Below are 27743 nucleotides of genomic sequence, written 5' to 3' on the forward strand. Positions count from 1 at the left end.
TTGTACTTAACAGAACATACTCTGAGCTGTGTGATGTTGGATGGTCTGTACAAACACAACGCTGATGATACACTCAACATAACAACCTGTCACCGTTTTGAAGATAATAAATATCCTGCAATTTTCTATCAGGCTAACCTTACTTTCTGTTTGTCTGCGTGTGCGTGATTGTGTCGGGGAATCTAATGCAATCTGCCATGAGGAGAAATCAGGACTATGGTAATAATACCACTCCATCACCATGTGAAGTATGTGTACAAATATTTACATTTTATTTATATTCTTTCCACAAAAGTATGCAGTCACAAAAGAGGATGCACAAGTTTGTATGCCAGTGCACCACTGAATATGGAGCTATACAGTACTCAGCACTGAATACGACACATACAATACAGGGGCCCAGCATATCCAGAGGCTTTAACACAGAGTTGGCATTGTTACAACAGTGGTTTGACATTGAACTAGGCCGTCTGTGTGTGTGTTTGCGTGTGCGTGCGTGCGTGTGTGTGTGTGTGTATATACTGTAGAGCTGTATTAATGTTTGACAAGCTTTGGTATAAAATATTGAGAAAAACTGGTAGAAAAACAGGAAACGGCAAGGCCAGAATGTGGCAAGAGAGTCAGAAGGAGTTAGGTGAGTGAAGCAGAAAGAAAGAAAGTAATAAAAAAAAACATAATTGTAATAAAAGCACATAAGCTCATCGGTGAGTTTGAAGCTCAGTTCGGTCCTTAGTAATAACATTTTCCCAAACATAAACGATGAAATAAAATGGACCACGGTAAGAGGAAACCCTGAACATTAAGAGTGCGTTTTTAATTGTAACAATTTGTTTATAAATAAACATATATTTAGCTGGTTTTGACACACGTGACGAGGCTAACTGTAACAAGGATACCATATGTTCAAAAGCGTATTTTCTTATCTTCCACAGGTCACAACGAGAAGTGTCAAAGTGTCTTTAAAAAAATGCTGTGCCATATTTGAGAGTAAAAAAATACATACTATGCGCAGGACAACGAGGATTGATTAAAATAGTCTTTGTGAATACTGAGAACACAGCATAGTGTGGTTTGGCTGGTGGCCACACAAAGGGGGGCAGTCTAGCAATGTCCTCCTGTGGGGGTGGGGGGGGTTGGAGGGTTGAAGGCAGATCAGGATGAAGTGGGGGGGGGGGGGTGGCGGGAGGGGGGGGGGCAGACAGCTGGGTCGCGTTCAGGAGAGTGCAACACACTGAACGTTGCAGATATAGAAATGCTATGAATAGAGCTTAGGCTGTAGTGACACAGAGTGACAGCAGGAGGCAGAGTCTGTGCGTGAGTGATGGGAGGGGCAGGGCGAGGTCAGTCTAGATGGCACAGTCGTCCTGAGAGGCGGGGCTGAAGGCGGAGCTCCGGAGCGCGTCGAGGCAGTTGACCAGGATGAGCGTGCCCGTCAGATGTTTCCAGCGCTTGGTGATGGGACTCTTCATCTTGTCCAGACCCATGTGGAGCTCCTGGATCACGTCCCTGTAGCTGTCCCCGATCTGAGCCGCCCACGTCAACAGGAAGTCATAGGCTGGCTTCCACATGGCCTGAGAGAGAGAGAGAGAGAGAGAAGAAGAAGAAGAAGAAGAAGAAGAAAAAGAAGAAGAAGAAGAAGAAGAAGAAGAAGCGAGCACTTAGTGTTGACCATTTAAAAGCGTATATTGAAGTGACAACGAATCAGTGAGGAGATTCCCGGCAGCTTCGCAGCACTAAGACCATTAAGCACATTAAAGACATTGACTGACCAGAAACGCACATGACAGCGGATACCCTACAGCTACAACCTTTCAACGTTTCATCAATTCTTTTTGAAGTCCTATTGACAATTGCCCAACAGACGAGGACTACCAAAGTATCTCTGTGTCTGTCGTGAACGAGAGGCGATATCGCTTCAAACAGCCACGTCCCACCCAGCCTTTCAACGCAGCGGTGGTCAACAGCGTCGTACTGTCATCACCGGCAGCAGGCTCACCTCGCTGTCCACCACTCCGTTCTTGTCCCGGTGCGGGGCTTCGTAGGCGTCCATCTGCTGGCGTGACACCTTGGCCAGCCTCTCCGCCAGCTCCCTCCAGCGGCCTGCCACCTCCACCGCCGTGGTCAACAGCACAAAGTCCATGACCAGCCTCGCCACCAGGCCCTGGCAGTCCATCTTCAACAGGGCCTGTTGGGGGGGAGGGGGGTAGGGAGAGGGTGGTCAGGATTGGGTTAAAATAGTGAGAAACGCAACACATACAGGACACACGGACACACGCACGCACACAGGCGCGCACACAGGCGCGCACACACGCACACACACGCCCCCCCCCCCCCCCCCCCCAATGTACACATGCAGAGCTGTACTACAGTTACAATTCAAAGTACAACATGTTTTCACTGCTCCCCTGTGTTGTGTTTCTCTCTGCCCTGCCTCCCAACCTTTCTACTAATCCTAGATATTGCACATTATTATATTTGCAGTGCTGTATGGAAGGGAGCTGCTGGGAGCTGAGCTTCTAAAGCATCTCGCCAGGAGGGCTGCAGCGTTCCACAGCTACTCAGGCTGTGGCTCTCAGGCTTGTTCTTTGCAGAGGAGTTGAGAGGCCGGCCTGGGTGGTTACCACTGTGCCAAGCAGCAGGTGGGCAGGGGACCTACGTGCAGCTGTGCCAGTACGGTTAGCATAGCTAACAGCAGGGAACTTGCTGTGCTGTGCTTAAAATTTACATGAGAGCGACTTTCATTTGGGGTTGTTCCAACATGGCTTATGTTTCAGTGGGTCTAATTGGTTTGGAACAATGCCCACACTAGGCCTTCAAGTATTGCGTTAGTAGTCTTCTATGTTCATAATCCAGTATGTGGCATTTTCTATTCCTTTTGTTTTATTGTACAAAGTACAATGGAGAGCAACGTTTGTGCAAAATGTGCTATATACAGTGCCTTCAGAAAGTATTCAGATGACTTCACATTTTCCACATTTTGTTGTGTTATAGAATCAATTTAAAATGGATTAAATTAAAATAATTTGCCATCAATCCACATACAGTACCCCAGAATGACAAAGCGAAAAAACATTTTTTGAAATTTTTCAGTAAATGTATTAAAATTGAAATACAGAAATACCTCATGTACATAAGTATTCAGACCCTTTGCTATGACACTAAAATGAGCTAAAATGCAAAAATGTCATCAACAAATCGCTCAATAAGTTGAATTGAGTCCAATCATTTTGGAATTAATATCTTTGTTTTTATAGGATCTCTGATTTACATAGGGATCAATTATACACTGTGTAGATTAGGATGTCACTACCAACTCAGAAAATGTCATAACTTTCTCTTGATCCTGACAAACTCCCCAGTCCCTGCCAATGACAAACATACACATAACTTGATGCAGCTACCACTATTCTTCACACGAGAGATGGTGCGGAAATTACATTGCATGTACTGGATTTTCACTAAACTTAATGCTTTGTAGTAAAACCAAATAAACACATTTCCAGCCACTTTCTTTGCTGTATCACTTGAATTCATTGTTGCAAACACAATTATGGATAGGAGATCGATTACTTTTCATTAAGGGATTCTTTTTGGCCACTTGGTTTCAGACCAATTTTGTAGAGTGACTGAGATGATGTTGTCCCATCGACTGCTTTTTCCTCTCCACCATTCAACTTTGTAGATTTTTGTAAGTCTCCCCAGGCCTCAGGGTCGCATGCCTGAGCAGTTTTGTTCCTCTTCATTTGCTCAGTTTGTAATGACAACCTGATCCACACAGTGTGTAATTGATTCCTATGCAAATCAGAGACCCTATAAAAACAAAGATATTAATTCCAAAATTACATTAACTATTATCCTTGCATTAAGATGGACTCAATTCAACTTATTGAGTGATTTGTTGATGACATTTTTGCATTTCAGCTAATTTTAAGAGTGTCATAGCAAAGGGTCTGAATACTTATGTTCATGAGGTATTTCTGTATTTCAATTTGAATAAATTTACAGAAATTTCAAAAAACCTGTTTTCTCTTTGTCATTCTGGGGTATTGTGTGTGGTTTGATGGCAAATTATTTATATTTAATCCATTTTAAATTGAGTTTAAATTAATTGAGTTTAATTTAATCCATTTTAAATTAATTGTCTAAAACACAACAAAATGTGGAAAAAGTGAAGGGGTCTGAATACTTTCCGAAGGCACTGTACCTACAGTTTGATATGATTTGAACCCTGCAACCCCTCTCTGTGCCTGTCAAACTAAATCCCTCTGGGCATTGCTCATGGGAACTGGAAACACTTTGCAATGTACACTCATGTGGTGTAGGCAAGGTAAATCACAGGCAGGACCTACACAGTGTCCTAACATTTACATTTGCAAAAAAACAAATATTCAGGCACACATGCACAATTACATGCAAATACTGTACAATCACATTTAAAAACAAACAAACACACAGCACACGCACACGCACACGCACGCACGCACACACACACACACACACACACACACACACACACACGTTTCCCTCACACTCAGCAATCCCAGCTCACATGGCTGAACACTCTCTCTCTCTCAGTCGCTCTGTGACTTGCAGACTCAACAGAGCCAGGGCCAGGGAGGGGAGGGGCCAGAGCCAGGGAGGGGAGGGGCCAGAGCCAGGGAGGGGAGGGGCCAGAGCCAGGGCCAGGGAGGGGCCAGAGCCAGGGCCAGGGCCAGGGCCAGGGAGGGGAGGGGCCAGGGCCAGGGAGGGGAGGGGCCAGGGAGGGAGGGAGCAGAATGGGACTTTAATGCGCCGCCAGCTAAAGCTCCTAGCTGGGCTTCAGTTCCATGGGCAGGAATGTATGGAATGAACAGGATATGGAGAGGGGGCAGAGAGAGAGAGAGAGAGAGGGGGGGGGGGGGCAGTGGGAGACAGACAGAGGGGGGGATGGGAGAGGAATGCAGCTACGGTGATGCCTCTACTGCAACAGCTCTCTAACTCAAAGACAGGTTACAGACAAGAGGATGAGATAGCAGCAGTGCTTGGCAACTGGCCAGCTATCATTTATCCAGGAATGCAGAGCCTCGGCCAGATTACACAGAATCAGAAGTTCCGAGAGCGTTTCTGGGTCTGTTGCAACCTAATCTTCATGGTCCAACTTGGGCAGATATGTTTCAACGAAAGTGATAAGGATTCAGATTGCATTTGTTTGTTTACCAGAAACCAGACATAGAGTGTTGTTGCATTTCAGCGAGGCAAATCACTTTAGGGAAACAAACATCAGTTGGTGCCAGGCTTTTTGTTTGTGTGTGTGTGTGTGTGTGTGTCTGTGTGTGTGTGTGTGTGTGTGTGTGTGTGTGTGTGCGTGTGTGTGTGTGTGTGTGTGTGCGGTTGTGTATGTCGCATGTTGTGGAGGGGAAGGGTCCTACCAAAAGATAAGACCTCCGGCAAACACCTGCTTCCTCTAAGGATAACACCAACAGGAAATCCCTGCAGGAATAAAGGAGAGCACTTCCTGTGTCACCTGAAGCTAATTCTGACACAGGAGTCGTGCTCACAGACGACAATGCTCCTCCGCATATAGAACTGTTGACATTACAAACAAAACAGAGTCGTTTCAATGTTGACCCACACAGTTCACTTGAGAACTGAAATAAAATACCAGTTTGCTCGAATGTGTTTGAAAATGTGGTGAAAAGGCACTCTTTACCGCTAACAAGCTAGCAAACAAACTGTTACTGATTCAGGAGACCAGACATTCTGTCATTGGGGTGTTTTCCTTGTGGAACCGTTAATGGCCGATTTCGTGTGGTGAACTCCCACACAAAACAAACACTACTGACAATGTCTTTCCATTAGAGAGCCACGTTCCTCTCCAGTGCTGGGAGTCGGATGACGAATAAGACATTGATTGAGCCAGTAAGCCCGTTCCCTGTGCTCCCCAGTGCCTCTTTGTTCTTCGCACTCTGTTAATACTGCGAGCTTCAGTTTAATTGCTGGCTAAGCTGCGTCTGATCCCTCCCCTTCGGTGTAACTTGGTGCTGAACTGTGAAGGCTGCTGCCACTGGTGGGCATTACTGGAGATTAGAAGGGCAAGTGGAGGATGAAAAAATGACAGGTGCTGCATTTCAAAAACTGTCCCCTTTGGTTCTTACTCTTGATGCACTCATGGAGGTCTGAGAGGATTAGACAGGTGAAAGCAATATGGTGAAAATGCAGTTGGACTAAATGGGCTAAAGATTTGGTGTTAGGCCTATAGTTGTCAATACTTCCAAGTTGAGGGACAGGGGGTAGATATGGGTTTGGTGAGGGGTGTGTTTATTCGCAATGAGACTGAAAACAGGAGGCTGTCACATAACACATGGCAATGACAGTTTACGACAACGTGCGTCACAACCGTTGCCGGCTTCCATTAGCCTGCTGTGAAGCCTGACACAAAGACATCGGTCAGGGTTGGCTATGGTTTCACTGCTCAACATGACATTGAAATTAAGTGGTACCTACTTTTCTTTTCATTATTTAGCAAACACTGAATGTTTTTTAATAACATTTTTAATGATTGCAGACTAATAATTGTGCAACAATGAGAGAAGGTAAAAGGGAATCCATGCTGGGCATAATTACTGCCATATACACAGCTTCAGGCCATAGAACATTACCGACAGCTGAAGAGAAATGATATGCTGTGCTGTTTTTCGCAAATGTCAGTACGGCCTTATGGATGGGATTGTGTGTGTGTGTGTGTATGTGTGTGTGTGTGTGTGTATGTGTATGTGTATGTGTGTGTGTGTGTGTGTGTGTGTGTGTGTGTGTGTATGTGTGTGTGTGTGTGTGTGTGTGTGTGTGTGTGTGTGTGTGTCTTAAATGTCACAAGGATTGTTTCACCAGCTCAGCAATCAGTGCGAAGACACACTACACTGCATAAATCATCTGCCTGTCAAGGCGTGCAGACATGTTTTGGAGATGGGGCGGAGTGTCTCAACTGTATCTGTCTTCCCACCGTGTAAGACAGTCTAAGCTGCAGCATTTTCTACTCGTAAACAAATTGCCTGAAAACACAATCTAAGAGTAGCAAAGTATGATCAATGGAAAGTTAAGAACTTCTTCTTTTCGCGAATGTCTCTCTAGCCTCCCTCGTTCTACTGGTTCTCCATTACTCATCCTCTGCGTAGATTGCCTTTGTCAATCTCTCTACCTCTATCTCTCCACATCTCTCTTACATCATTTCACATCTCTCTATCACCATTTCCCCCGGAATTGCCCTGTCTCCCTTCCCATCTCATCCACTTACTCCCCTGCACACATCTCTCTGTCAAGCTCTTGCTCTCTAATTCGGTGTCTCTTGCAACCTGCTTCCCAATCTCTTTCCCTCTTCTCCCCGATGTGGGCTCTTATATCCAACTGAATGGCCCTGCACCAACCCGGCTCCCTCACCCACAACCAAACATGAGAACTGAATGGCCCTGCACCAACCCGGCTCCCTCACCCACAACCAAACATGAGCCTGCTAAACTGATTATACAACTACTATGACACTCCACCCTTTGCATGTAAGATGGCAGAGAGAGAGAGAGAGAGAGAGAGAGAGAGAGAGAGAGAGAGGGGGGGGAGAGAGAGAGAGAGAGAGAGAGAGAGAGAGAGAGAGAGAGATAGATATGTTGAAGCTGTCGAGTCTTCCAGCACAACAGTTGGCCACACCCTTCTGCTGAAGAAAGACGGAAAGCAGGAAGGGAAGAAAAAAAAAAATACAGCAGAGGATGGAGCCTAGGGATGGTGAGAAAAAAATGGGTCTGTATACAAAAATGTCAAAATGTCGACGTAATCGCGCCTAATCATCCCAGTGGCCTCTCAGTTTTCAAAGCCGTCTCACAGAAATAGATTGTTATTATTAATCCCCAGTGCTATCAACTGGAGCGATCTCTCTCTCTCTCTCTCTCTCTCTGTGAATAATTCAAAGGGTATAATGGGACGGCTGCAGAGACGTGGTTGGATCTCAATTCTTTTTAGTGCACAGGTCACAGTGGGGTACCTTCCACAGGTCACAGTGGGGTGCCCACCTAGTGGACCCAGTGGGGTGCCTCCTACAGATTTTCTCTCCCTCTCTCTCTCTTTTTCCAGATCCAATTTGACGAAGAGGTTCCGTTGTTCAGCTCAGAGGCCGTCTTAGCAGTCAGCTCACTCACTCACGGGCAGGAGATCGCACTCACAGGCTGCCAGATCAAATGCCGACGCCAGACGGAACGGACAGCTCTGTGGAGCTTGTCTGCAGTGTAGCTGGCATATAGGTTTGAGGATCTGTCTGAGGCGAGGGGGGCACGGGGAGGTCGTCGTGCGGACCACAGGCGCCTCCCGGTCCATAACTGGCGCTTCTGTTTAGCTTGGTAACAATGAGACAGGAAACATCTGTGTGGCTGTGATCCTCCACAGAGACATGTCCTGGCTCCCATCCATCGCCCAGCACAACGCCACCACCATTACAGACCTCTGGTCCTCAGACCGGGGGGGGTCATCTCCAGACACGCTCGGTATTATGTAAGAGAAGACTACATGATACGAACACACGCAAGCACGCATGCAAGCACACATGCACCCGCACACACTCACACACACAACTTGAGACCCGTATTTTTGGTCAATCAGAAACATGGAGTTGTGATGTCAGTGCTGTTCACTTTATTCTTTACAACAACATAGCAGAAAATAAACCCTAGACTTCACTGCTGAAGATGTCTGACACTTGAATTCCACCGTCCATCTGATACAGTAATTTCAGTTCTTAATATTTGGGATTACATAAAAGGCCCAAACAAAACAAAGCACAAGAGGGTCTTTGTCCTTTAACTCCTCTGGGTTTTAATTTTTTTTTTTTATCTGTCTAAATATTGTTATTGCCCTGCTGATCCAGCTTTACTGGATAAACGTTCTCCAAGTTTACTTGTTGTAGAAACTGTCAAATCAATAGTCCTGAAGCTGTACTTCCATCCTGTATACATGTGATAATTACAGCGCACACACACACACACACACACACACACACACACACACACACACACACACACACACACACACACATACACACACACACACACACACACACACACACACACACACACACACACACACACACACACACACACACTATGCAAAGTGGCCATTTTGTAAACACAGGATACATGTGTGGTTTAAATGCTTCCATAATGTTAGGAATTACAGGGGCCTTTAATCTTACAAGCCTGGGGGAAGGGTTAGCAAACTGATTTAAAGGCTTTGTCATTTCCTTCCGAAGTGGGGGCTTGTGATATAACAAGTACCATGGAGAAAGAAACAATGCATTGTTAAAATCAGGCCACAAACATGCATAAGACCAAAGTGGGAGCACAGCAGGTGGATATAGACATGCGCACACACATGGACACACACACAGACACACACACAGACACACACATGGACACACACACGGACACACAACCACAGACACAGACACACAAAAAAGGCACAGACACAGCTCACACACACACGCACGCACACACACACACACACACACAAACATTTTCCTTGAGAAAGATCCTGTTCAAGCCCATGTTGACTCAAATACTTCTTTCTGAGCTTTGTTGACTCATGGACACCGGCAGAGAGATGATTGGAGTTCAGGTTAAGCAGGATATACTCAGGACAGAGAACCACTCTCTCTGGGTGCCAAATGGGAGAGTGGCAGGACTATCATCTTTTTTTTCAAACTTTATTTATCCAGGATGCACCAGGAGACCTCTTTTACAGGAGACCAACAGAGATGACTGACAGATGAAGGCCACCCTGGCTTATAAGAGCTTATCTTCATATCATTGCACAGCCTATAGCAGCCTACCTTTACCTGAGGAAGGAACAAGTACTGCAGAGTATTCAAGTGGGGATATGTGAAAACGTGTGTTGAATACATAATTCAGGAAGCAAGGACACGCAAAGTAAAACAACAACAAAATAAACAATATAACAACATCAAAGACCATGAGTTCTGGTTAATGTGCATTTCAAGGTGGCAGGCAAACTTTGAGATCCATCTCTTGCTGAGGTCTACTACAGTTCACTACTGTTTCATCCACTCAGGCAAGTTGTACCTGACAAATATAGTGCACTCGATATTTCCTCAACCTGTCAACATTACAATGTATTCCAGCTGCAAGCATATCCAATGTGACGGGGAGAAGGAATTACGCTCTTTCTGTTTAGCTTGCTCTGGGCTTAGTTTTTCTAACAAATGACTCTGCGTGTCATCGACCCAGTGGGCTGTTGGCAGGGCAGTGCAACATGATAGATCTAGAGCAGCACCCTTGAGGAGCTCTGTGTTTCCCTTGCCAAAGTCCACAGTGAACCTGTAGGGCGAGGCTTGCTCTCTAAGGCCTGAGGATTTCGCCCATTAACAAGACAGAAGCTCAATTATCAGATTCGGGATACAAAATCAGGGTGATTGATCAAATCGTTGAGACCAAGTCACTAGATCACAACAGAATTCTGTATTCTGTATGTGTTCACACTCTTCAAATGTTCTGTAATTCAAATGAATATAAACAAGCTACGTGAATACGGCATGTGTACTGTAGAATTATTCATATACATTATTTTCTCATGAGTGGTTTTATAATAAGCCTATGGGCACTGCCGTTTTCAATGTGTCATTTGTGAGTTTGCCCCACGGACATTGATAAGTAATGTCCTCAGCGTCAGTGCAGCAGTTTTAGCTGTAGACCTGAAATTCATGGTGATAACACATTTGGTATTGAAAGTGTTGAGTCTAATGAATTGAAATATGTTTCTAAGCACAACTACGGGAAATGCAGAGGAATGCAGTTCTACTCACTGAGAATGATAGATGAGGTTCGAACTAAGGGAAAAAGGTCCCCTAGGTCCCCTCTCTCTCTGCCCCCCCCCCCCCATCTACCTCTGTCTTATTCTCAGTCTCTCTCTCTCTGCCCCCCCCCCCCCCCATCTACCTCTGTCTTATTCTCAGTCTCTCTCTCTCTGCCCCCCCCCCCCCCCCCCCATCTACCTCTGTCTTATTCTCAGTCTCTCTCTCTCTGCCCCCCCCCCCCCCCTCCCCATCTACCTCTGTCTTATTCTCAGTCTCTCTCTCTCTGCCCCCCCCCCCCCCCCCCCATCTACCTCTGTCTTATTCTCAGTCTCTCTCTCTCTACCCCCCACCCCCGCCTCTCCCCACACACATTGATAATAATTCCTTTTCTTCCCTAACAATAAAGAAATGTGCATGCATTCACACACTTGGGCACAGAGCCTGTCATCTTCCTTTCAGAGGCACTCACACAATCCTTTTGATTTCCTTCGCTTTCTTCTAAAAATACACTCGCAGCTCTCTGTCAAATGACATGCTAGCAAATCAGGAGGGATTGCTTTCAATGTCAGAGAGAACACACTTAATTGGCAAGGGAGGTAGGAGATGGTAATTCAATTGACAGCATATACTAAGGAAATGGAGGCCCATTTTATGAAATTGATTATTTTGGGGATGCACACAAAAATAAGCTTCTTTTGATACGAGACAAAGTGTGCACTCAAAAAGCCACAGTTTCACATTTTCAGTCCACATGAGCAGCCCTCTGTAAGCAACTGTTTTGTTATGTATTGTCAATAAAAGCAAATAAGGTAGTCGCATTGCTAACCCAACACAACCTTCCCTCGGGTATTGAGGGAATCTGCTAGCCAGCTAGACCAATTATGGACACAGTAAATGAGTTTCAGAGGGGAACATAATAACGTATTATAAGGTGATGGATAAGGTGGTTTCCTGCATGTTGTTGTTCTCTGCCTGGTACCTTGGGAGGTGAGGACCTCAGAGGGGCCTCTGATAACACTAACATCCTTTCTGTGGAGGGAACTGGATTTTAACTTTACACAGTCAATCTCCATTTTCACTCCTGTTACATAAGCCAAAACTACCCCTGTGTTGACTTGTTTATACCCTGGTATTTGTCATAAATAAACCAGAAGAATGTTTAGGAATGTGGAAGGCTTTGACACCCTTCCATTAGGGATCCTTCACTATGCGTGAACGTTGGGAGAGTAGCAATGTTTTAGACCTCTACCCTATGGGGTCTGGATACTTTCAATGTTTTAGACCTCTACCCTATGGGGTCTGGATACTTTCAATGTTTTAGACCTCTACCCTATGGGGTCTGGATACTTTCAATGTTTTAGACCTCTACCCTATGGGGTCTGGATACTTTCAATGTTTTAGACCTCTACCCTATGGGGTCTGGATACTTTCAATGTTTTAGACCTCTACCCTATGGGGTCTGGATACTTTCAATGTTTTAGACCTCTACCCTATGGGGTCTGGATACTTTCAATGTTTTAGACCTCTACCCTATGGGGTCTGGATACTTTCAATGTTTTAGACCTCTACCCTATGGGGTCTGGATACTTTCAATGTTTTAGACCTCTACCCTATGGGGTCTGGATACTTTCAATGTTTTAGACCTCTACCCTATGGGGTCTGGATACTTTCAAATCCCATGATAACATCAAAGCTTTTACTGCACATGCAGTACCATCACTACCAGACACCTATCCAGCGAGCTACGAATTATTTCCTTACATTTTTCATGGACATGTCTAAGGTTGTTTAGCTGTTCTTAGTGCATCAACTAAAACTAGATAGCATCACAGGATTTGAAAGAGTCGAATAGAAAAGTTGTCTTGCACAGTCTGCAGGAAAAGCACCAGCAATACGACACATACGACATCAATATAAAGCATAAACAAAACAACCGAATCCCAAAGGTCCTGAGATGTGGAAGTGCTGTGGAACGTCTTTATCCACCACCACCACCACCTTATAATACTGTACGTTCTTCTTTTCCCCACAGAAGCTCCTCTCTTCTGTGTCTATAAATGGCCGTAACCGGTGTTTACAACCCCATGTAAATTACAGTGTTTATGTTCCATCGTACCTCAGTGCCAGCTCCGTCATGGATTACGGACATGACCTCCAAGGGACTTCAACAGCACAAAGTTATTGACAGAGAAAAAAAAAAGCATTGCGAAGAAGGAGGTATTGCAGGAGGAAGGCTCAAGTATTTTTTTGCAAATATACGACCACTTTCAGTTTATGAAGGTGTTCTCAACGCAGTCCCTCTGTGGACCTCGACATAATAGATGATGACACAATTGGTGATTTAAATGATAATTAGAGTATATATTATGTCATAACATCTCTTTAATATCCTCAACGCTTGAGAGGTAACAATCTTAAGAGGGAGAGATAGCCTTCATATGAGAAGAATATTCTTTGGAGAGAAACTCTTTTGTCCATTTCTAGTCTAACATCTCACAACATGCACACAATAGTGGGATAATGAGTTGGGTTGTAAAACTGTAGTGTTTTGACTGTTTTAAAGCAGCTGATTACAGTCCATTCAGGGGGTGGAGAGGGAGAGGAGGGAAAGAGGGGTGAGGCGAGTGTCAACTACTATCTTGACACATCAGGGTCACCAAGTGATGACTGAATAACGCAGATGTTAGAAGATGACAATCGTTATCTGTGTGTGTGTGTGTGTGTGTGTGTGTGTGTGTGTGTGTGTGTGTGTGTGTGTGTGTGTGTGAGTCTGTGTGGCCTCTCTTCCTTCACATCTGCTTTCCTTTGAGGGGGGAAACGACCTCACATAATATCCATGTCATTGTTTAAACATACCATAATATCTCATAATAATATATCATAATATCTCTCAGCAAGACAAGGAGGAAAATGTCACACAGGGACGCTGTCTGCCAGCATCATGAAAGCAAGAGTATTCACCCGGTTTTCTGTTAATTTATACAGTATGACAAGCTTCTAAATTTTTATTCTTCAGCTTGTCTCTTTAAGTTTATGATGTTCCGTCACGGTGAGGGAGCCATGACACCCACTACTAACTGCCAGAAAAGTAAACATGACTTCAAGAATTGAACTGATGACACAAGTACTCATGTACTGACACATGTACTGTCAACCTGTCATTGCCATTGTATATTGCCATTCCATTGCGTACATTGCTTCACCGCTGTTTATACTGCTTATACTGTTTATACTGTTTATAATGTTTATATTTTTTATTACTTCTATTTTATTTTATTTTATTCTATTTTAAAACTTATTGTTGCACTACTCTGTGGCACTGTCACTTTTGCATTTCACTGTATACTTGTATGCACGTGACAAATAAAGAATCTTGAATCTTGAAGTCAGAGACTATTCCATAAAAAAGTTTGACATTGTTTTCTGTAGGGTTGTGATTCATACATTGTGGCTAAAATGAAGACGGAGCATTATTATGGCAGGCTGAGAAGGCAGGTTGAGCCATCAGTTGGATTTACGAATGAGGCACATCTCTAACTCAATGTGATTTACAAGACAGAGGGGATGGGGACTGGACTCTGCCAAAATATTCTGCTGCTCTCCACAACTCCCAAGTCCCCATTAGACCTTGATGCCCACGCTGCACTTATTGACTGCACTCTCAACAGAATTAGCCCACTGGACCATGGCCTCCAGCAGCTGGAAGCAGATAAAGGACCTACGCCGTGATTGTGCTGAAAAAAGGAGACCCAAGCTACACACTGAAACTGACAGATGCAGTCACACGAGACAAAATGTCGATACAAACTCAAGATGCACACAAGACACACGCAAGTCACACACGCCCGCAAACACACGCACACATACACACACACACATACACACACACACACACACACACACAGACACGCACACGCACACTGAAAAATATGGCCAGAATAGGCCAGAACTTACAGTCATCAGTTCTTTCTGGAAGGACTTCCTCTCCTTGCCCTCTGCATTGTTGCAGTCCTCTTTCAGCTTCTCCAGCACAGACGCCACCCTCTCATGCTCGCTGTCCAGCTCCGCTCTGCAGAAGTGTGTCAATGGCAGGTTGACGTAACCCAGGGCATCGGCAAATGCCCTCCAGCTGCCTACGTTCTCCATCAGTATAGTCCTCACAGAGGCATATATGTACGTGAGGAACTTACAAGGCTTCAGGATCTGCTCCAGTAATAGTGTGGTGGTGAGGTCTGGCCCACTGAAGTAAATGGGCTTCACTTTTCCCATCACCAGAACGTTCTTTGCATGGACAAGCCCTGTCCTGCCCTGGTAGTACCCAATATACCATTCCTTTGTCCACAGCTGACCTTTCAGTTTGATTTTTTCTTCACTCAACAGGGCAATAAAATCCCCCTTTTTGTACTCCAATAAGTATTGTTTTTTCGTCTGGCGGATGACCGTTTTGATCAGTTTTCCAAACTTCAGGTTGCTGATTCGCCGGTCCTGGAACACAGGATACTTAGTGGTGATGGCCAGAGGGGACAAGACTATTTTGCCGACTTCCTTCTTCTTCAGGAAGCGTCTATGCGCTGAGGTCCGTGGGCCCGTCTTGGGTGGTGGTGTTGGTGTCTGAACGCAGAACTGGGCCAGAATAAAATCATTGTCATCTTTGACCTGGACCCTCAGTGTGAAATCTGAGACATCCTCACCAGTGCGGGAGGCTATCACATAGACCTGACGGCTAACCTTGCCCAGTTTAACCTGGAAACCCCGGACAACTCTAGCCTGCTCACTGGATTTGACCTCATAGTTGGCCATGTTGGAGTAAACCCCGACCCGGAGGTCTTGTGGCCTGGAGAGGACAAACTGATGTTTCCCCCAGAGCTGAAGAGCCACTGGTGGGGTGGACTGCGCCTCTTTCCCTACCTCACTCACCAGTAATGTCTTTGGGGCACAGTCATGGCCGAATATAGCCACCACGGTCTTAAAGGATGGGTGAATGTGCTTGGGCCCATAGACGCCCAGTGTGACCTTCTTCACTACGTGGTCCCAGACTGTGGAGTCTGGGGTAACAGACTGGGACTGGGCCACAACAGACACATACATACAGGGCTCCAGGTTATCCAGACAAACCTGGACCGTATCTCCATACATGTACGCCTGGGGAATAGGCGTATAGGGGCCTTCTTTACAATCACTCCGCACACACATGACCTCTGTATTCTGTCTGCTCTCCTTCTTCACCACCACGGACACTTTCATCTCCAAGGTGACGGTGGTTTTGGTCTCCATATTACTGAGTTTGATCTCCACCACAGGGCTCACAGTGGTGCAGCGGTCATTATTGAGCTCCAGTGGTGGGTCTAATAAAGCCTTCATAGAGATCTGCTGGGTGTCCCCAGGTGCCACATGGCCCTCAGGGATGTGGATACTGATGCTGGTGTCCGGGAGCTGGACAGCCCCTCCGGAGCTGTCTAGTCGGCACACAATGTTGATCTCTACTGGTTGTGTCTGGCCCCAGCCTGGGTTCTGACCCAAGGAGTCCAGGTCGTGGCAGGATCTGGCCAGCTTGCGATGGTTGAGCCATGCTTCCCTAAAGTCCTCTCTGCTCTTGAACTGCTCGGGCGCAGGGGCTTTCAGGCCACCAAAGAAACCTGAGGACCCCTGAGGGGCATCATTTTGAGCCTGTAAGATGGAGAGCTCAGAGAGACTGTAGGATCTCTTGCTCCTGAAGAATGGGTTGTCCCTGCGTATCGTTGGCCCCATCCCCAGGCTTGGGCTTATGGGGTTTAGATCAAAGATCCCACTACCAAAGCCATTAATGTTGACAGTGCTGCTGGTGGAAACTGGTTCTGAGGGAGGTAGGGTGTCAAAGAGAAGGAGGTCCACTGACTTCTCATTGCTGTTCTGATCCAGCGAGCCCTGGAGGGCCCCATTGAGGAAAGGGTTGGTGGAGGTGCGGTTGGCCGCAAATGGGTTTCCGTTTTGGGGTGCACTGGGTTTGAGGATCACCCCCGTCCACTCACCTAGAAGATCCAGCTCCTTGGCTGCTTCCTCTGAACAGTCCCCTAAGCTGTCAATCATCCCACTGTCGCTGAAGGAGGAGTCCCGGTAGTTGATGGGCTGGACGTAAGCTGATGGGATGTAACCCATCTCTGTGTTGTTGTGGGCATACCACCACTCTCCGCCTGATGTGTCCAGCACAAAGAGACGCTCTCCCTTGGAGAACTTCAGGGTGGTGAAGCTGGAGGGACAGTAATCCTTGATGGCAACAACTTCCCTGGCAGTGCCAAAGGAGGCAGTGGCATCCAGTCTTAAGGCACTGGGAGAAGGCACTACAAAAATCAAAACACAGAAAATATGCTACTAGGTGAAATTAATAAGGAATAACACTCTCAACTCCATTATTACAGTTATTACACAGGCATGGGGGCAATATATTAGTTCAAGTGTGTTCAAATGGGGTAACAAACATAAGTGACTGACCTTTGACATCTGTGAGACTGGCTTCAGACACTCCATCGCTGAGGTCAATGAGCGTCCCCTCTGACTTGCACCGTGGGAGTGCAATGTTGTTGTTGTTAGTTGCTCTGATTCGATGGGCGGCCATTGTTGTTTCTTTTCCCTGCACACAGCACCTATGTGCTCAGGCTGCTCTCCTGGGTTCCCTTCAGCCAATGGCAGTGGAGTCAATCATCAACAACCCTCCATGGTGTCTGAATGAAACAAGAGAAAAACTGGATTAACTAATGGCTTATATTTCGAATTAGCTTTTAGCCGCCCTTGACAATCTCATTAAAGAGGCCTGATGCATTCTGATTAAGAAACTGAATCTGACTTGCCACCTGCTCAATAATATAATTAAGAGACAGAAAATAATGGATTGCAAATTGTGACAGAACGTAAATGTAAATTGAGTTTTCATCTGTCCCCAGACATTTGCAAGTTCCTTATCCTTGTGGTGACACTTTGAATGTGGCAATTGAAAGAGAATCAACAAAGGTTTCTCCTCTGCAATAACCAAGGGCATGTTTTGCTACATCATGCCGCAATTCTGATGTTAATCAATGTGATCAATAAAAGTCCCATTTTCAAGGAAATTATGACAAAACGATTAATATCAGAATTAACAAACCGGAAAATTGAATAACAGTTCAACCATATTTTTTATTTCAGTTAAAATGAATGCACAGATTAATTTGCAGGATCTGTAAATAAGGGAAAGGGACAGGTATTACACACACACACACACACACACACACACACACACACACACACACACACACACACACACACACACACACACACACACACACACACACACACACACACACACACACGAGAAAGCCATACAAGTGCTGGATTATACTAGTCTATATCTAGCACCTTGCCATTACATATTATTTACAGTTCTATACCAAATGTATGTTGTCTTTTCAGATTGCCACACACCACCATAGTTATATATTACACCTCTTCCCTAGCCTTTGTAATGTATCCTATTGATGTTGTTCCATTACCTTTGTCCATTACCCTATCCTTGAAATATCAAACCCTGAGTTCTCCAAATGTTTTACATTTGAAGCTATTTCATGGTTTTAGCTCCAATCAGTTTTCCTCTATTTTGACATAAATCTAACCATCAAGGCTGTATCAGTGAAAGTGTGTGTGCGTGTGTGTGTGTGTGTGTGTGTGTGTGTGAGTGTGAGTGTGTGTGTGTGTGTGTGTGTGTGTGTGAGGATGTGTGTGAGTGAGTGTGTGTGTGTGTGTGTGTGTGTGTGTGTGTGTGTGTGTGTGTGTGTGTGTGTGTGTGTGTGTATTTTGCATATATTGTACTGTATATTAAACTAATTTACATATCCATTCCCTCTAAAACTTGATTACCAGAGTTCCTAAGAAATAAGAGAGCCATCAAACAGAACCTTGAGGATACACTCTGGGTCGGGAGAAATATATCCATACTGCAACAGAATGACAAATGAAGTGTAAATCAAAAAAGCTCCATTTGATTCCAAGTAAATATGTTGGCTGACAGACTCATGAATTCATGACTTTGGTGTGACAAAATGTTCAAGCATTTCAACATGTTGATGTGGTATCTCACAACAACTTCAGAGGACTCCCTACATCTCTTGCAGCTTGTAGAAAAGCAACAGACATGTTGCTGCCAGGAACTTGATGACTGGTCTGATGATTTCTGAGAATCAGTCATGGAAGAAAAACAAAATCCAGAACTTGTCTCAGCTAGCCTCTGTTCATGTTCTGCATATTTGGTGGACGACCAGAAACACATGGAAAACATGTCACATCTGCCTCCTCTCCCACACTCTGGGGAGGTGGGTTGTACCTCGGGCCGAAACCCCTCTTATCTCCCTGTGTGTGTCCCTTCAAAGTCCAACAAACCGTGAAAATTACTTTTGGGCCTAATAAATGGTGAGGTGATAAGGTGCTAAAAGAAAATCGGAATTCAACATTTAAGTGACAGTCTCTGAACAATCCAGTTTGGGATAGCAGTAAGATGTAAGAAGAGCTTTGTATTGTGACTGTCGCAAGAGGACTTCCTGGCAAAAATAGCCAAATCCGAATGGGTTGTTTACAACACACCGGTCAAGCCTACTCCTGGCCTCGAACGCACTTTCAATGAAGATTCCCCATTGGACATGGTCTTTAATCCAGGACTAGGCTTATCTTTAGGCTAATCTGGATCTGAGGATCTGTCCTAAAAAGCATATTAGCAAAATAAGTCTTAAAAGGCCTATAAGCAGAGGACCATAAACTCTAAACTAGCTCTCATTTCTCTTTCACCACTCTTAAAGCCAGATGTGGGTCAGTGGAACGTAGTTATGTTGCTTGACACACATCAATAAGATACTCTCATCTTTTTAGATTCAATCTATAATTCAGAATATTGTAAACTCAGGGGAGGGGAGGGGGTTTTCATGGAAGAAATATCTGATGACACCGCCATGTTTTATACGTATAACCAGGCCCCAGTGGATCGAAGAGTATGAGGAGTGAAGTGAAATTGCTTGATCATAAATCTGTTAACATACAATCCTCAATCCTGTACAATGAATGCTAACATGAACCAGAGAGAGTAGCCTAGCTTGTGCGAGAGCCATCCATAGACTTATCTATGTCTGGCCTGTGGGAGAATTTGATGGCCAACTCAATATAGCCTGTATGTGGCCATCTGCTATAACACAACCCATGGGTGGTCTGTATCAGCAGCTATCTAAACCTGTCCTTTGGCCTTGCCCACCCTGCAGGTCTTTAACCACCCCGGCAGCAGATCAACAGGAACAATGGCAGACGGTGACGGATGGAATGTTGACCAAAATGCTGAGAACCAAGTGACAGCTTTACGATGCTCTGGATGCAAATGAGCTTGAAGTTGCACCCAAGCAAGGCGCTCAGAGAGGCTGTGACGATGGTTTAGCCTCAACTTCTCCTGGTCCCACTAGTCCCATTGGTTGTCTTCAAATGCCATTTCTGCTCTGGTAAGCTGCTGAGCCACTATCTTAGCCTCTTTGGTTCACATGTCGTGGTCCTCTGTGGCTCAGTTGGTAGAGCACGGCGCTAACAACGCTTAGGTTGTGGGTTTGATTCCTGCTGGGACCGTATATACTGAACTGTATGCATTCACTGCAATGTAAGGCGCTTTGGATAAAAGCGTCAGCTAAATGGCGTATATTATTCTATCACATTTTGGCGGGGAAAAATCTAAAGTTAATACGGTTACATGCAACCGACCAGGGAACTGTCTCGTCCTAGGCACGGACTACAATGTTGAAACGCAGGTACTTTAATCAGAGAATCGGCAGTGGAATTCCCCAGCAGACAAGCTACACACTCGCTAAACAGCTCTGGAGCCAATCAAGCTTTTACCCTTCATATTGGAGAAGTGCACCATTCAGAACAAAGCCTTTGTTAACAACAGCAAAGCTTATCCACATGGCTGACAATGCCCGACGATTGGTGAAATATCATTTAGTTTCCTCATTTTGTTTCAGCATAATAAAACTGGACCCCAATCAACTAGGGCGGCATTCCATTAAACCCTGCTATCTCACATTAATATAGGCCACCTCACTCGAAACCTGGCCTGACAAATTAATTACATAATTCAAGTCAAATGAAAAGCATAATAGCATAATCTCGCCAACATGTGACCCTGACATACTGACAAACCCACATTGTGAAAATAAACACTCCATCTACATCTGCTACAACTTGAAACTTGGATATTCTCGTTCCTTGTTGGACCCTTGGCTGGGTAACTAAGCACAGCTCCAACCCCCCCCCCCTAACCCCCCCCTCCCCCCCAAGGCAGCGAGGGATGAGTAACTCAACCACACAGAGCATCAGGGACTGTAAGAGGATTATAACACCCGGGTCCAGTGCTTACTGAGGCCATGAGAGAAACAGCAAAAATGCCCTTTCCGCTAAGATCCCCATGGAGAGGAAGTGCACTACGAATCTGTCATCCACACGCCACTCCTTTTATCCAACAATTTTGTTGCTGGCATGTTCAATCCCCCCCATCCCCCAAGGAGAGATCGTGGTGCAAATGGCTTTTATTATAGAATACAACGTCTAGTGTGTTACTTCCAGGTCACATACAGCAGGTACTCATGCCTCTCTGCCAAGGGCAATGTGTGAGGAAACACATTATTGAATAGGCTAGGCCCTACATCCTGCTAACACGCACAAGTCATGAATCTGTCTGTTTAACATGCATATGGATGGACATGCAATACTGCATAATGCAGAAATTATTACAATTGTCTTGCAAATGATAAATGCCTTGGTATAAAGAAATTTCATTCAATTCTAATTGGATCCAGTTTTCTCATCACAATAAACATAAATGCAGAAAAAATGCAGTTTTGTCTTTTTTCCAAAGAATCCCCTTCTTTCTCCAAAGAATGAATGTACTGAATGTAAGAATGTATTGTAACATATCTCCTATACTGCAAGCCCAGGCTACTATCTGACAATCTGCTGAATGTGAAAATGGAAAAAGATACTAGCTCCCCAGTTTTCATTGTTTCGGTGTGAAGTTGAGGATTAACTGTGAAATCTAAGAAGTCCAAACTGAAAACTGGGGGGGAAAGAGAGAGGCCAGTCTTCTTTCAAGTTTCAAAGGGAAAGAAATGGGTTCTAAGTAAAAAAAAAAAAAAAAAATCAAGCTTACAATGGACATTGTTGGGTGACTGTTTCAACATGAAACAATGAGCTAATTTCCATCAAGCCCTGTGAAAAGTGTGTCATTTGTTAAACTTAACTTTAGCAGGATTCTTTTAACATATAAAGCTACCCCCAATCCACAATCGTCACCCCAAACTCAAAATAGTCACACACATCCAGACAATATGATCAATGGTATACACGTACAGATAGCGCTGTCCTTCTGTAGACATTGTGCTACCTCTCGACTGACCGACACTCACCCCTCTGAGCATGTGCACATTGTGCTCCAGATCCGATTAGAGGATCAAGCCTGATAAACCTGTGTACTAGACTGATTAATTACATGGAAGTGTTTACTAATACCAGATGGACAGAGTGATCCTGTTATTAATCTCACTACAGCAGTAATAAACATGTCACATATCCGGGTGAACAACTACGGTCTTTGTGGTGTTCTTTTTTCGGTTTCAGACTTGACGACACTGCTGTCCTGTGTTGACAATGACTGTGCACATCAGGGACATGGGATAGGACCCACCTGCAGATAAGGCTACCATGACCTGTCAAATAAACTGCAGGTGTGAGTGAGCATGAGCTTCCACTTTAAAAAGCTAGTTTGAATATCATATAAATGGATTATGACTTCCCTGATGTTACTGTGCAGTACAGCACATTGTGTAAGATACTACTGGTTACTGTGTAGCCTTCACCACTGAGCTAATTGTTTTGTCTTGGTCAGTCTAACCTGAGGTGATGTGTTTGTTAGGACAAGTGTGTATTCTTCTAGTAAGAATGGTTAAGAACTAGGGTTCAATACCAAGGACTTTTTGTTTATGTATTCCTACAAGCTAGCAGTAGTTTGCTTTTTAACTGGTGAAAAGAACAAAAGTACTGTATGAATGTATTGGATTTCATGCAGACAAGAAGTCCTTGAACATACTGTTTTGTTCCCTGTCCTTGCATTATGTCATGATTCATCATGGGGGAAGAAAATGGTCCGTTGCTAAGACGGAGGAAGATTTTCTCAGAACTGTATAGCCTTGTGTGTGTGTACTTGGACAGGACAAGGACAAACACTAACAACATAATAATAACATTATCATGCAGTAAAGTATATTATAGTTGAGGTAAGGGCTATGTATGTAGGAGGCCAAAGACACCAAATAAGGTTAGAAGCAGACAGTGACCTGCAATAAAAGAGAGATATAGGCGGCTAAGGTTGGCTGTGTGTTCTCTTTGGCTAGCAGTACAGAGAAGGCTCTTGCCTCTGTTTAAGGGTTAGGGTTAGAGTTAGCTGTACAGATGAGGTTCTAGTGGAGGGCTGTGTGTTCTCTTTGGCTAGCAGTTCAGAGGAGCCTCTAGCCTCTCTGTTTAAGGAGGGCTGTTCCTGGACAGGAAGTGCCTGAGGAGCAGAAACAAGGAGGAAATGCCTTTGTGATGAGGGGCAGCCAGATCCCTTATGCCTCCCACCGCCTTCTCCCTCCCTCCCTCCCACCCTCACTCCCTCCCCCCCCCCCCCCTTGCACTCTCCCAGCCTGAAACACTTCCACTGTGACAACCTGTTTAAAGTACATTATTCAGATCTCTTGTTAAACTATAAACTGTGAAAATACAGATAAATTGCCTGAAACATAAAATGAAGGCATTGGCAAATATGTATTGGATGCAGTCGATTTGCATTTCAGTGAACTCGCTAGCTTCTGATGTCACCCTGATGACAGGAGTCAGTGCAGAGGTGAGGTCATTTAGATTCCTTGTGAATCTAAAAGATAATGAGTTTCACACAGATGCCACACTCTCAGGAAACAGGACATGGGAATATGGAGAGTAGGTTCTCTTTGAGCCATGTAGGGTCAACAGACCTCCCCACTCTCATGTCTGTGGGTAGTTGTAGCTAATAATAAGCTTCTTGTGTAAACGACCACAATACCAGTACCTTCTGAGGACAGACTATCTATCGTCTGTTACTGCAAGCTAGACCCACAATTACATACAGTATGGGTTTCTGTCTTCAAAATAGCTCTCATAGTGTACAAAAGAAAACAAATATGGTGTTAGCCCAGTGGTCATATTGTTGCAAAAAAAGAAAAAACTAATAACTGGTTTTAAAGTTATGAGGGGGGTTAACGTGTCCTACTTTATATAATCTTTTCAAACTTTTTTATGAAAACATTACATGACGAAAAATATATATCGAGCTCCCATAGAGATAACTTTTTTATATCCACCTTGGTGACACAGTACAGTGCGTCAGATTGAATTACCAAGGGTACCACCTCTTAGTGTTCAGCAAAAATACAGAGCAAGCTTCTCCCGGGACTCACAAAGTCCTAAAGCTGTCATAAAGTTTGAGTGGAGCTGTCAAAACTCCTTTGTGTTCGCTTGTTTGATTTCTTAAGGTCCAATAGGCCTGGGGTAAATTGAGGTCTATGAAACGAATATATCTATAGAACTGCACTATGGGGACTTAACTCTTTCTAAAAGGGTAGTTCTAACATAACAATGCAGAAGAGAGAGGGTCTGAACAATATGACACTATGTGGAGCTACTCTACAGTGTTGACCACTTGATAAAGTATCATTAAAGCTACATTCAGAGGCATAACAGGAGCCTCATTGTGTAGGTTGACTAATCTCGACACCATCAGGATGAGGACATCTCAGTGACATCATCTCTGGTCTTCATGGTACCAAAGTTGGCTGACAGTGACAATATTTAATTTATTGGGGTTGTCATATATCCATATAAATTTCTCTTTTCCAAATGGCATTGACTATTGTCATGTTATTGTTGTGGGTATCACCTTACATTAAGCCCTCTTACCAGTGTAGGGACTCTGTAATTACTCTACACCATTGTGTCAACAAACAGGCCTCAGACCTTAAATGGTTGTGGAAAACCCCATTTTCCTAACTTAGTCTGCTACAGCTTTGCCTATCCCTCCCTTTCCACTTGCTTTCTTGTCTCTGAATATACACATACCAACGCAAAATGGTGCAGGGGTAAGGAATGCCAAGAATGCTGGAACTTAAATGAAATCATACATTATTCAAGTAAAAAAAGAGAGGAGAAGAGAGGGAAAGCGTATCATTCTTTCAATAACAAAGCTGGGGTCAAAGGGTGTGTTCTCGACTGTCATTCCATGCTTTTATCTAGTGTTTCACTAGACTTAATGTGATGTTGCCAATCTTGTCACAAATTTTGAACAATGCTGTGTGGACTCCAGGAGAGAACGCATCCTCTAAAATACCCTAGTCTCTCCTGAAACAGCCTGTGATTAATATTAATAATCTCCAAGAATCGATCAATAACACCCTGGATGTGTGGTAATACAAAGCCCAACATATCATAAAACAGTTTGGCGTAGATCCCTTTGAGATGAATAAATCACTGAGGAAAAGCATCAGAATTGTGAGAACAAATCAATCCGAAGCCACAGTGGTCTGCCTGTGTTGCTTGCTTGCCCCAACTTGCAACCACAATTTTCGATACAACACCCTCTCTTAAGAAATCCATGGCCAGATCGCCACTGTTCAAGACATGGAGAATGGAGGACACAGTCATTTAAGCTGATGCACAGTACAGTAAGGGGAGAGCACAGAATGGCACATCAGTAGCCTGAGTCACACCTGGCAATCAGTGGCTGTAATTATTATGCGTCGGAGAAGGTTCCATTGTGCCTGGAGGCCACCGCAGCTCTGCCCATCTGATGCCAACCCCAATGCCAGCGGTGCCAGTGTGCCCCATGTGTCGTAATGCAAGACTTTCTGTAACCAGCTGGACTCATGGCCTGGGACAAATGTAGCCTGCACTGGGAAAGGCACATTCACACTGTGGGAGAGCAGCTTATCTAGGAATCACATGCACATTCACTCCACACAATGAACACCATTTAAATCCAGTAGTCGCTCAAGACTGAGCTCTCGAAATGGGAAAGTTATGCTTGGGGGGGTTTGGGGGGGGGGGGGGGGGTGGGGGTGACTTCAGTATGATCAAAATGACCTAGCCACAACAGAGACTAGTCTGGGAATGGAGAGAAATATTTCTACCATAATAAATTACTCATTTGCTAAAAATTTAAACACGCCCCCAGATATCTTTTCTACAAAATGACATGTGGGACGGTGTAGGCCACAACTAATAGACATAAGCCCACCCTGATGTGTTGCTCTATTTTGGCATTGACCCTTTAACATCAACAGTGCTTATTAGGCTACATGTCTGTCTGATGTCTGGAGAGCAGACCACACCACCCTGGTTGAGACAGACACTCTCATCTCCATGACACCGTGCTGCTGGCAAAGTGAGACTCTCTCATGCCTCGGCTGACTAAATAAAACATACATGGACTGGTGCATGCATGTATTATTCAATATGAAGTAAGCTAACTTAGTAAAAGTTTTAAAAAAAATTAAATAACAAATAAAAAGGAGTGAGAAATGTGGTGGCTATTGAGCCTTGTCAGATATACAGTTTCTTCAGATCCATGCAAAATGAGTGAGATATACATTATTCAAATAGCATATTGGCATGGGCAGGTAGGCTACAGCTTGGTTTTGACGTACAGTGTCTGTGCAAGCTACATCTGCAGAGAAAACCACTGAAACAGATTGCTCTCTGATTATAACGTGATGTGTGTGAAATTGAAGCCAGGATGGTCTAATCGGGCTATACGTTTGGGAAATAATATTGTATTTGTAATTAGGAATGGTACTTATTGCACATGGAGGAGAGTGCTTTAGAGGGTTGGGGTAAGGGAAAGGAAAATATGCTGAATGCTGAAAATGGTTGTAAGATTTCCCTTACATCTAGCCTGGTCATATCAAGAACACTCGGATCTTTCCTCTCGAGCGAGGTTTCAGAATAGAATGCAGGGGAATAACATAATCCAGTTCAGACAACTTCACATGAAATGGATAAAGCACCACATTTTACACCGCGATCCTACTGCTCTGCTCGATGGTTCAGGGTCTTTCTTTGGCCGACGTCTAGGGAGAGTGAGTGGACTGTTTGATGTCATGGCAACGAATGTCACGCATGCGAGCGCAGTGCCTTTTGCCCAACTTTTTTAATGGCGGGGGAAGACTTGATTACATCAATGTTGCAAACACAAAAAAATCATTAAAGCATTGTTACTTGTGTTTTATAGGTGGTGGAGACGAAGTCATATGTAGGCTATGACTGCCATTGCACAAGGAGGCAAAACTAACTGCTTTCTAAGACTGAACTGTGAGGGAAAATACTGTGAGATGGCAAATACTAGATAGATGCAATGCCTTAAATAGTGATCTAGCGCCTAGCTTGAAAAAAACGCTATAATGTAGCCAATAACGCACATACATGGATACTATTTAACACCGCTAAGAGGGGCAATAAAAATCCCACCACCTTGCCAAGTCGAGAAAGGTTCTACGCACGCACCTGGTAGAACTGTCGAATCATTAGAACAACACTTACCATTTAGAAAAATCAAAAGTCCCCTGTCGGCTTATTCAAAAAGTTCTCAATGATAATAACCTAAAAGAAAAACTAGAACGCGCCCAGGTAGTGCAATAACTGTTTTGTCGACGCAAGCACTTATGTTGGAATGAGCATAAAGTTTAACGGCCGAAAAGACGCAAAAAAAAGAATAATAAAAGAGCTCAATTCACCTGGTAAAAGTCCCGCAAATGTATCCCTTGGAGCGAATGCATCAAACGGGCGTAGTTTGGCGAGATCCACGACTCCAGTTCAGTTGTACTCC

The 27743-nt window shown here is 44.4% G+C and overlaps 1 protein-coding gene across 1 annotated transcript; it reads right to left on the reverse strand.

Moving 5' to 3' along the window:
* Window positions 1–263: 263 nt before the first annotated feature.
* LOC310813131 (SH3 domain-binding protein 4) lies at window positions 264–27743 on the reverse strand. The gene is made up of 5 exons (XM_083681991.1): window positions 27652–27743; window positions 17294–17523; window positions 14780–17142; window positions 1997–2185; window positions 264–1571 (listed from the first exon to the last, which is right to left on the reverse strand). The coding sequence occupies exons 2-5, from the start codon at window positions 17415–17417 to the stop codon at window positions 1347–1349; spliced, it is 2901 nt and encodes a 966-aa protein (XP_083538117.1). The 5' UTR covers window positions 17418–17523; window positions 27652–27743; the 3' UTR covers window positions 264–1346.

This window comes from Argentina silus (genome assembly GCF_951799395.1).
Source record: "Argentina silus genome assembly, chromosome: 12".
In the NCBI taxonomy this organism is placed as follows: domain Eukaryota; kingdom Metazoa; phylum Chordata; class Actinopteri; order Argentiniformes; family Argentinidae; genus Argentina; species Argentina silus.

Coding starts and splice junctions, on each gene's coding strand:
- LOC310813131 (XM_083681991.1), bottom strand. CDS start 17,417: ATGGCCGCCCATCGAATCAGAGCAACTAACAACAACAACATTGCACTC. Junction 2,186..14,779: donor TCCAGAAAGAACTGATGACT/GTAAGTTCTGGC, acceptor CCCCCCCAACAG/GCCCTGTTGAAGATGGACTG. Junction 1,572..1,996: donor ACGGAGTGGTGGACAGCGAG/GTGAGCCTGCTG, acceptor TCTCTCTCTCAG/GCCATGTGGAAGCCAGCCTA.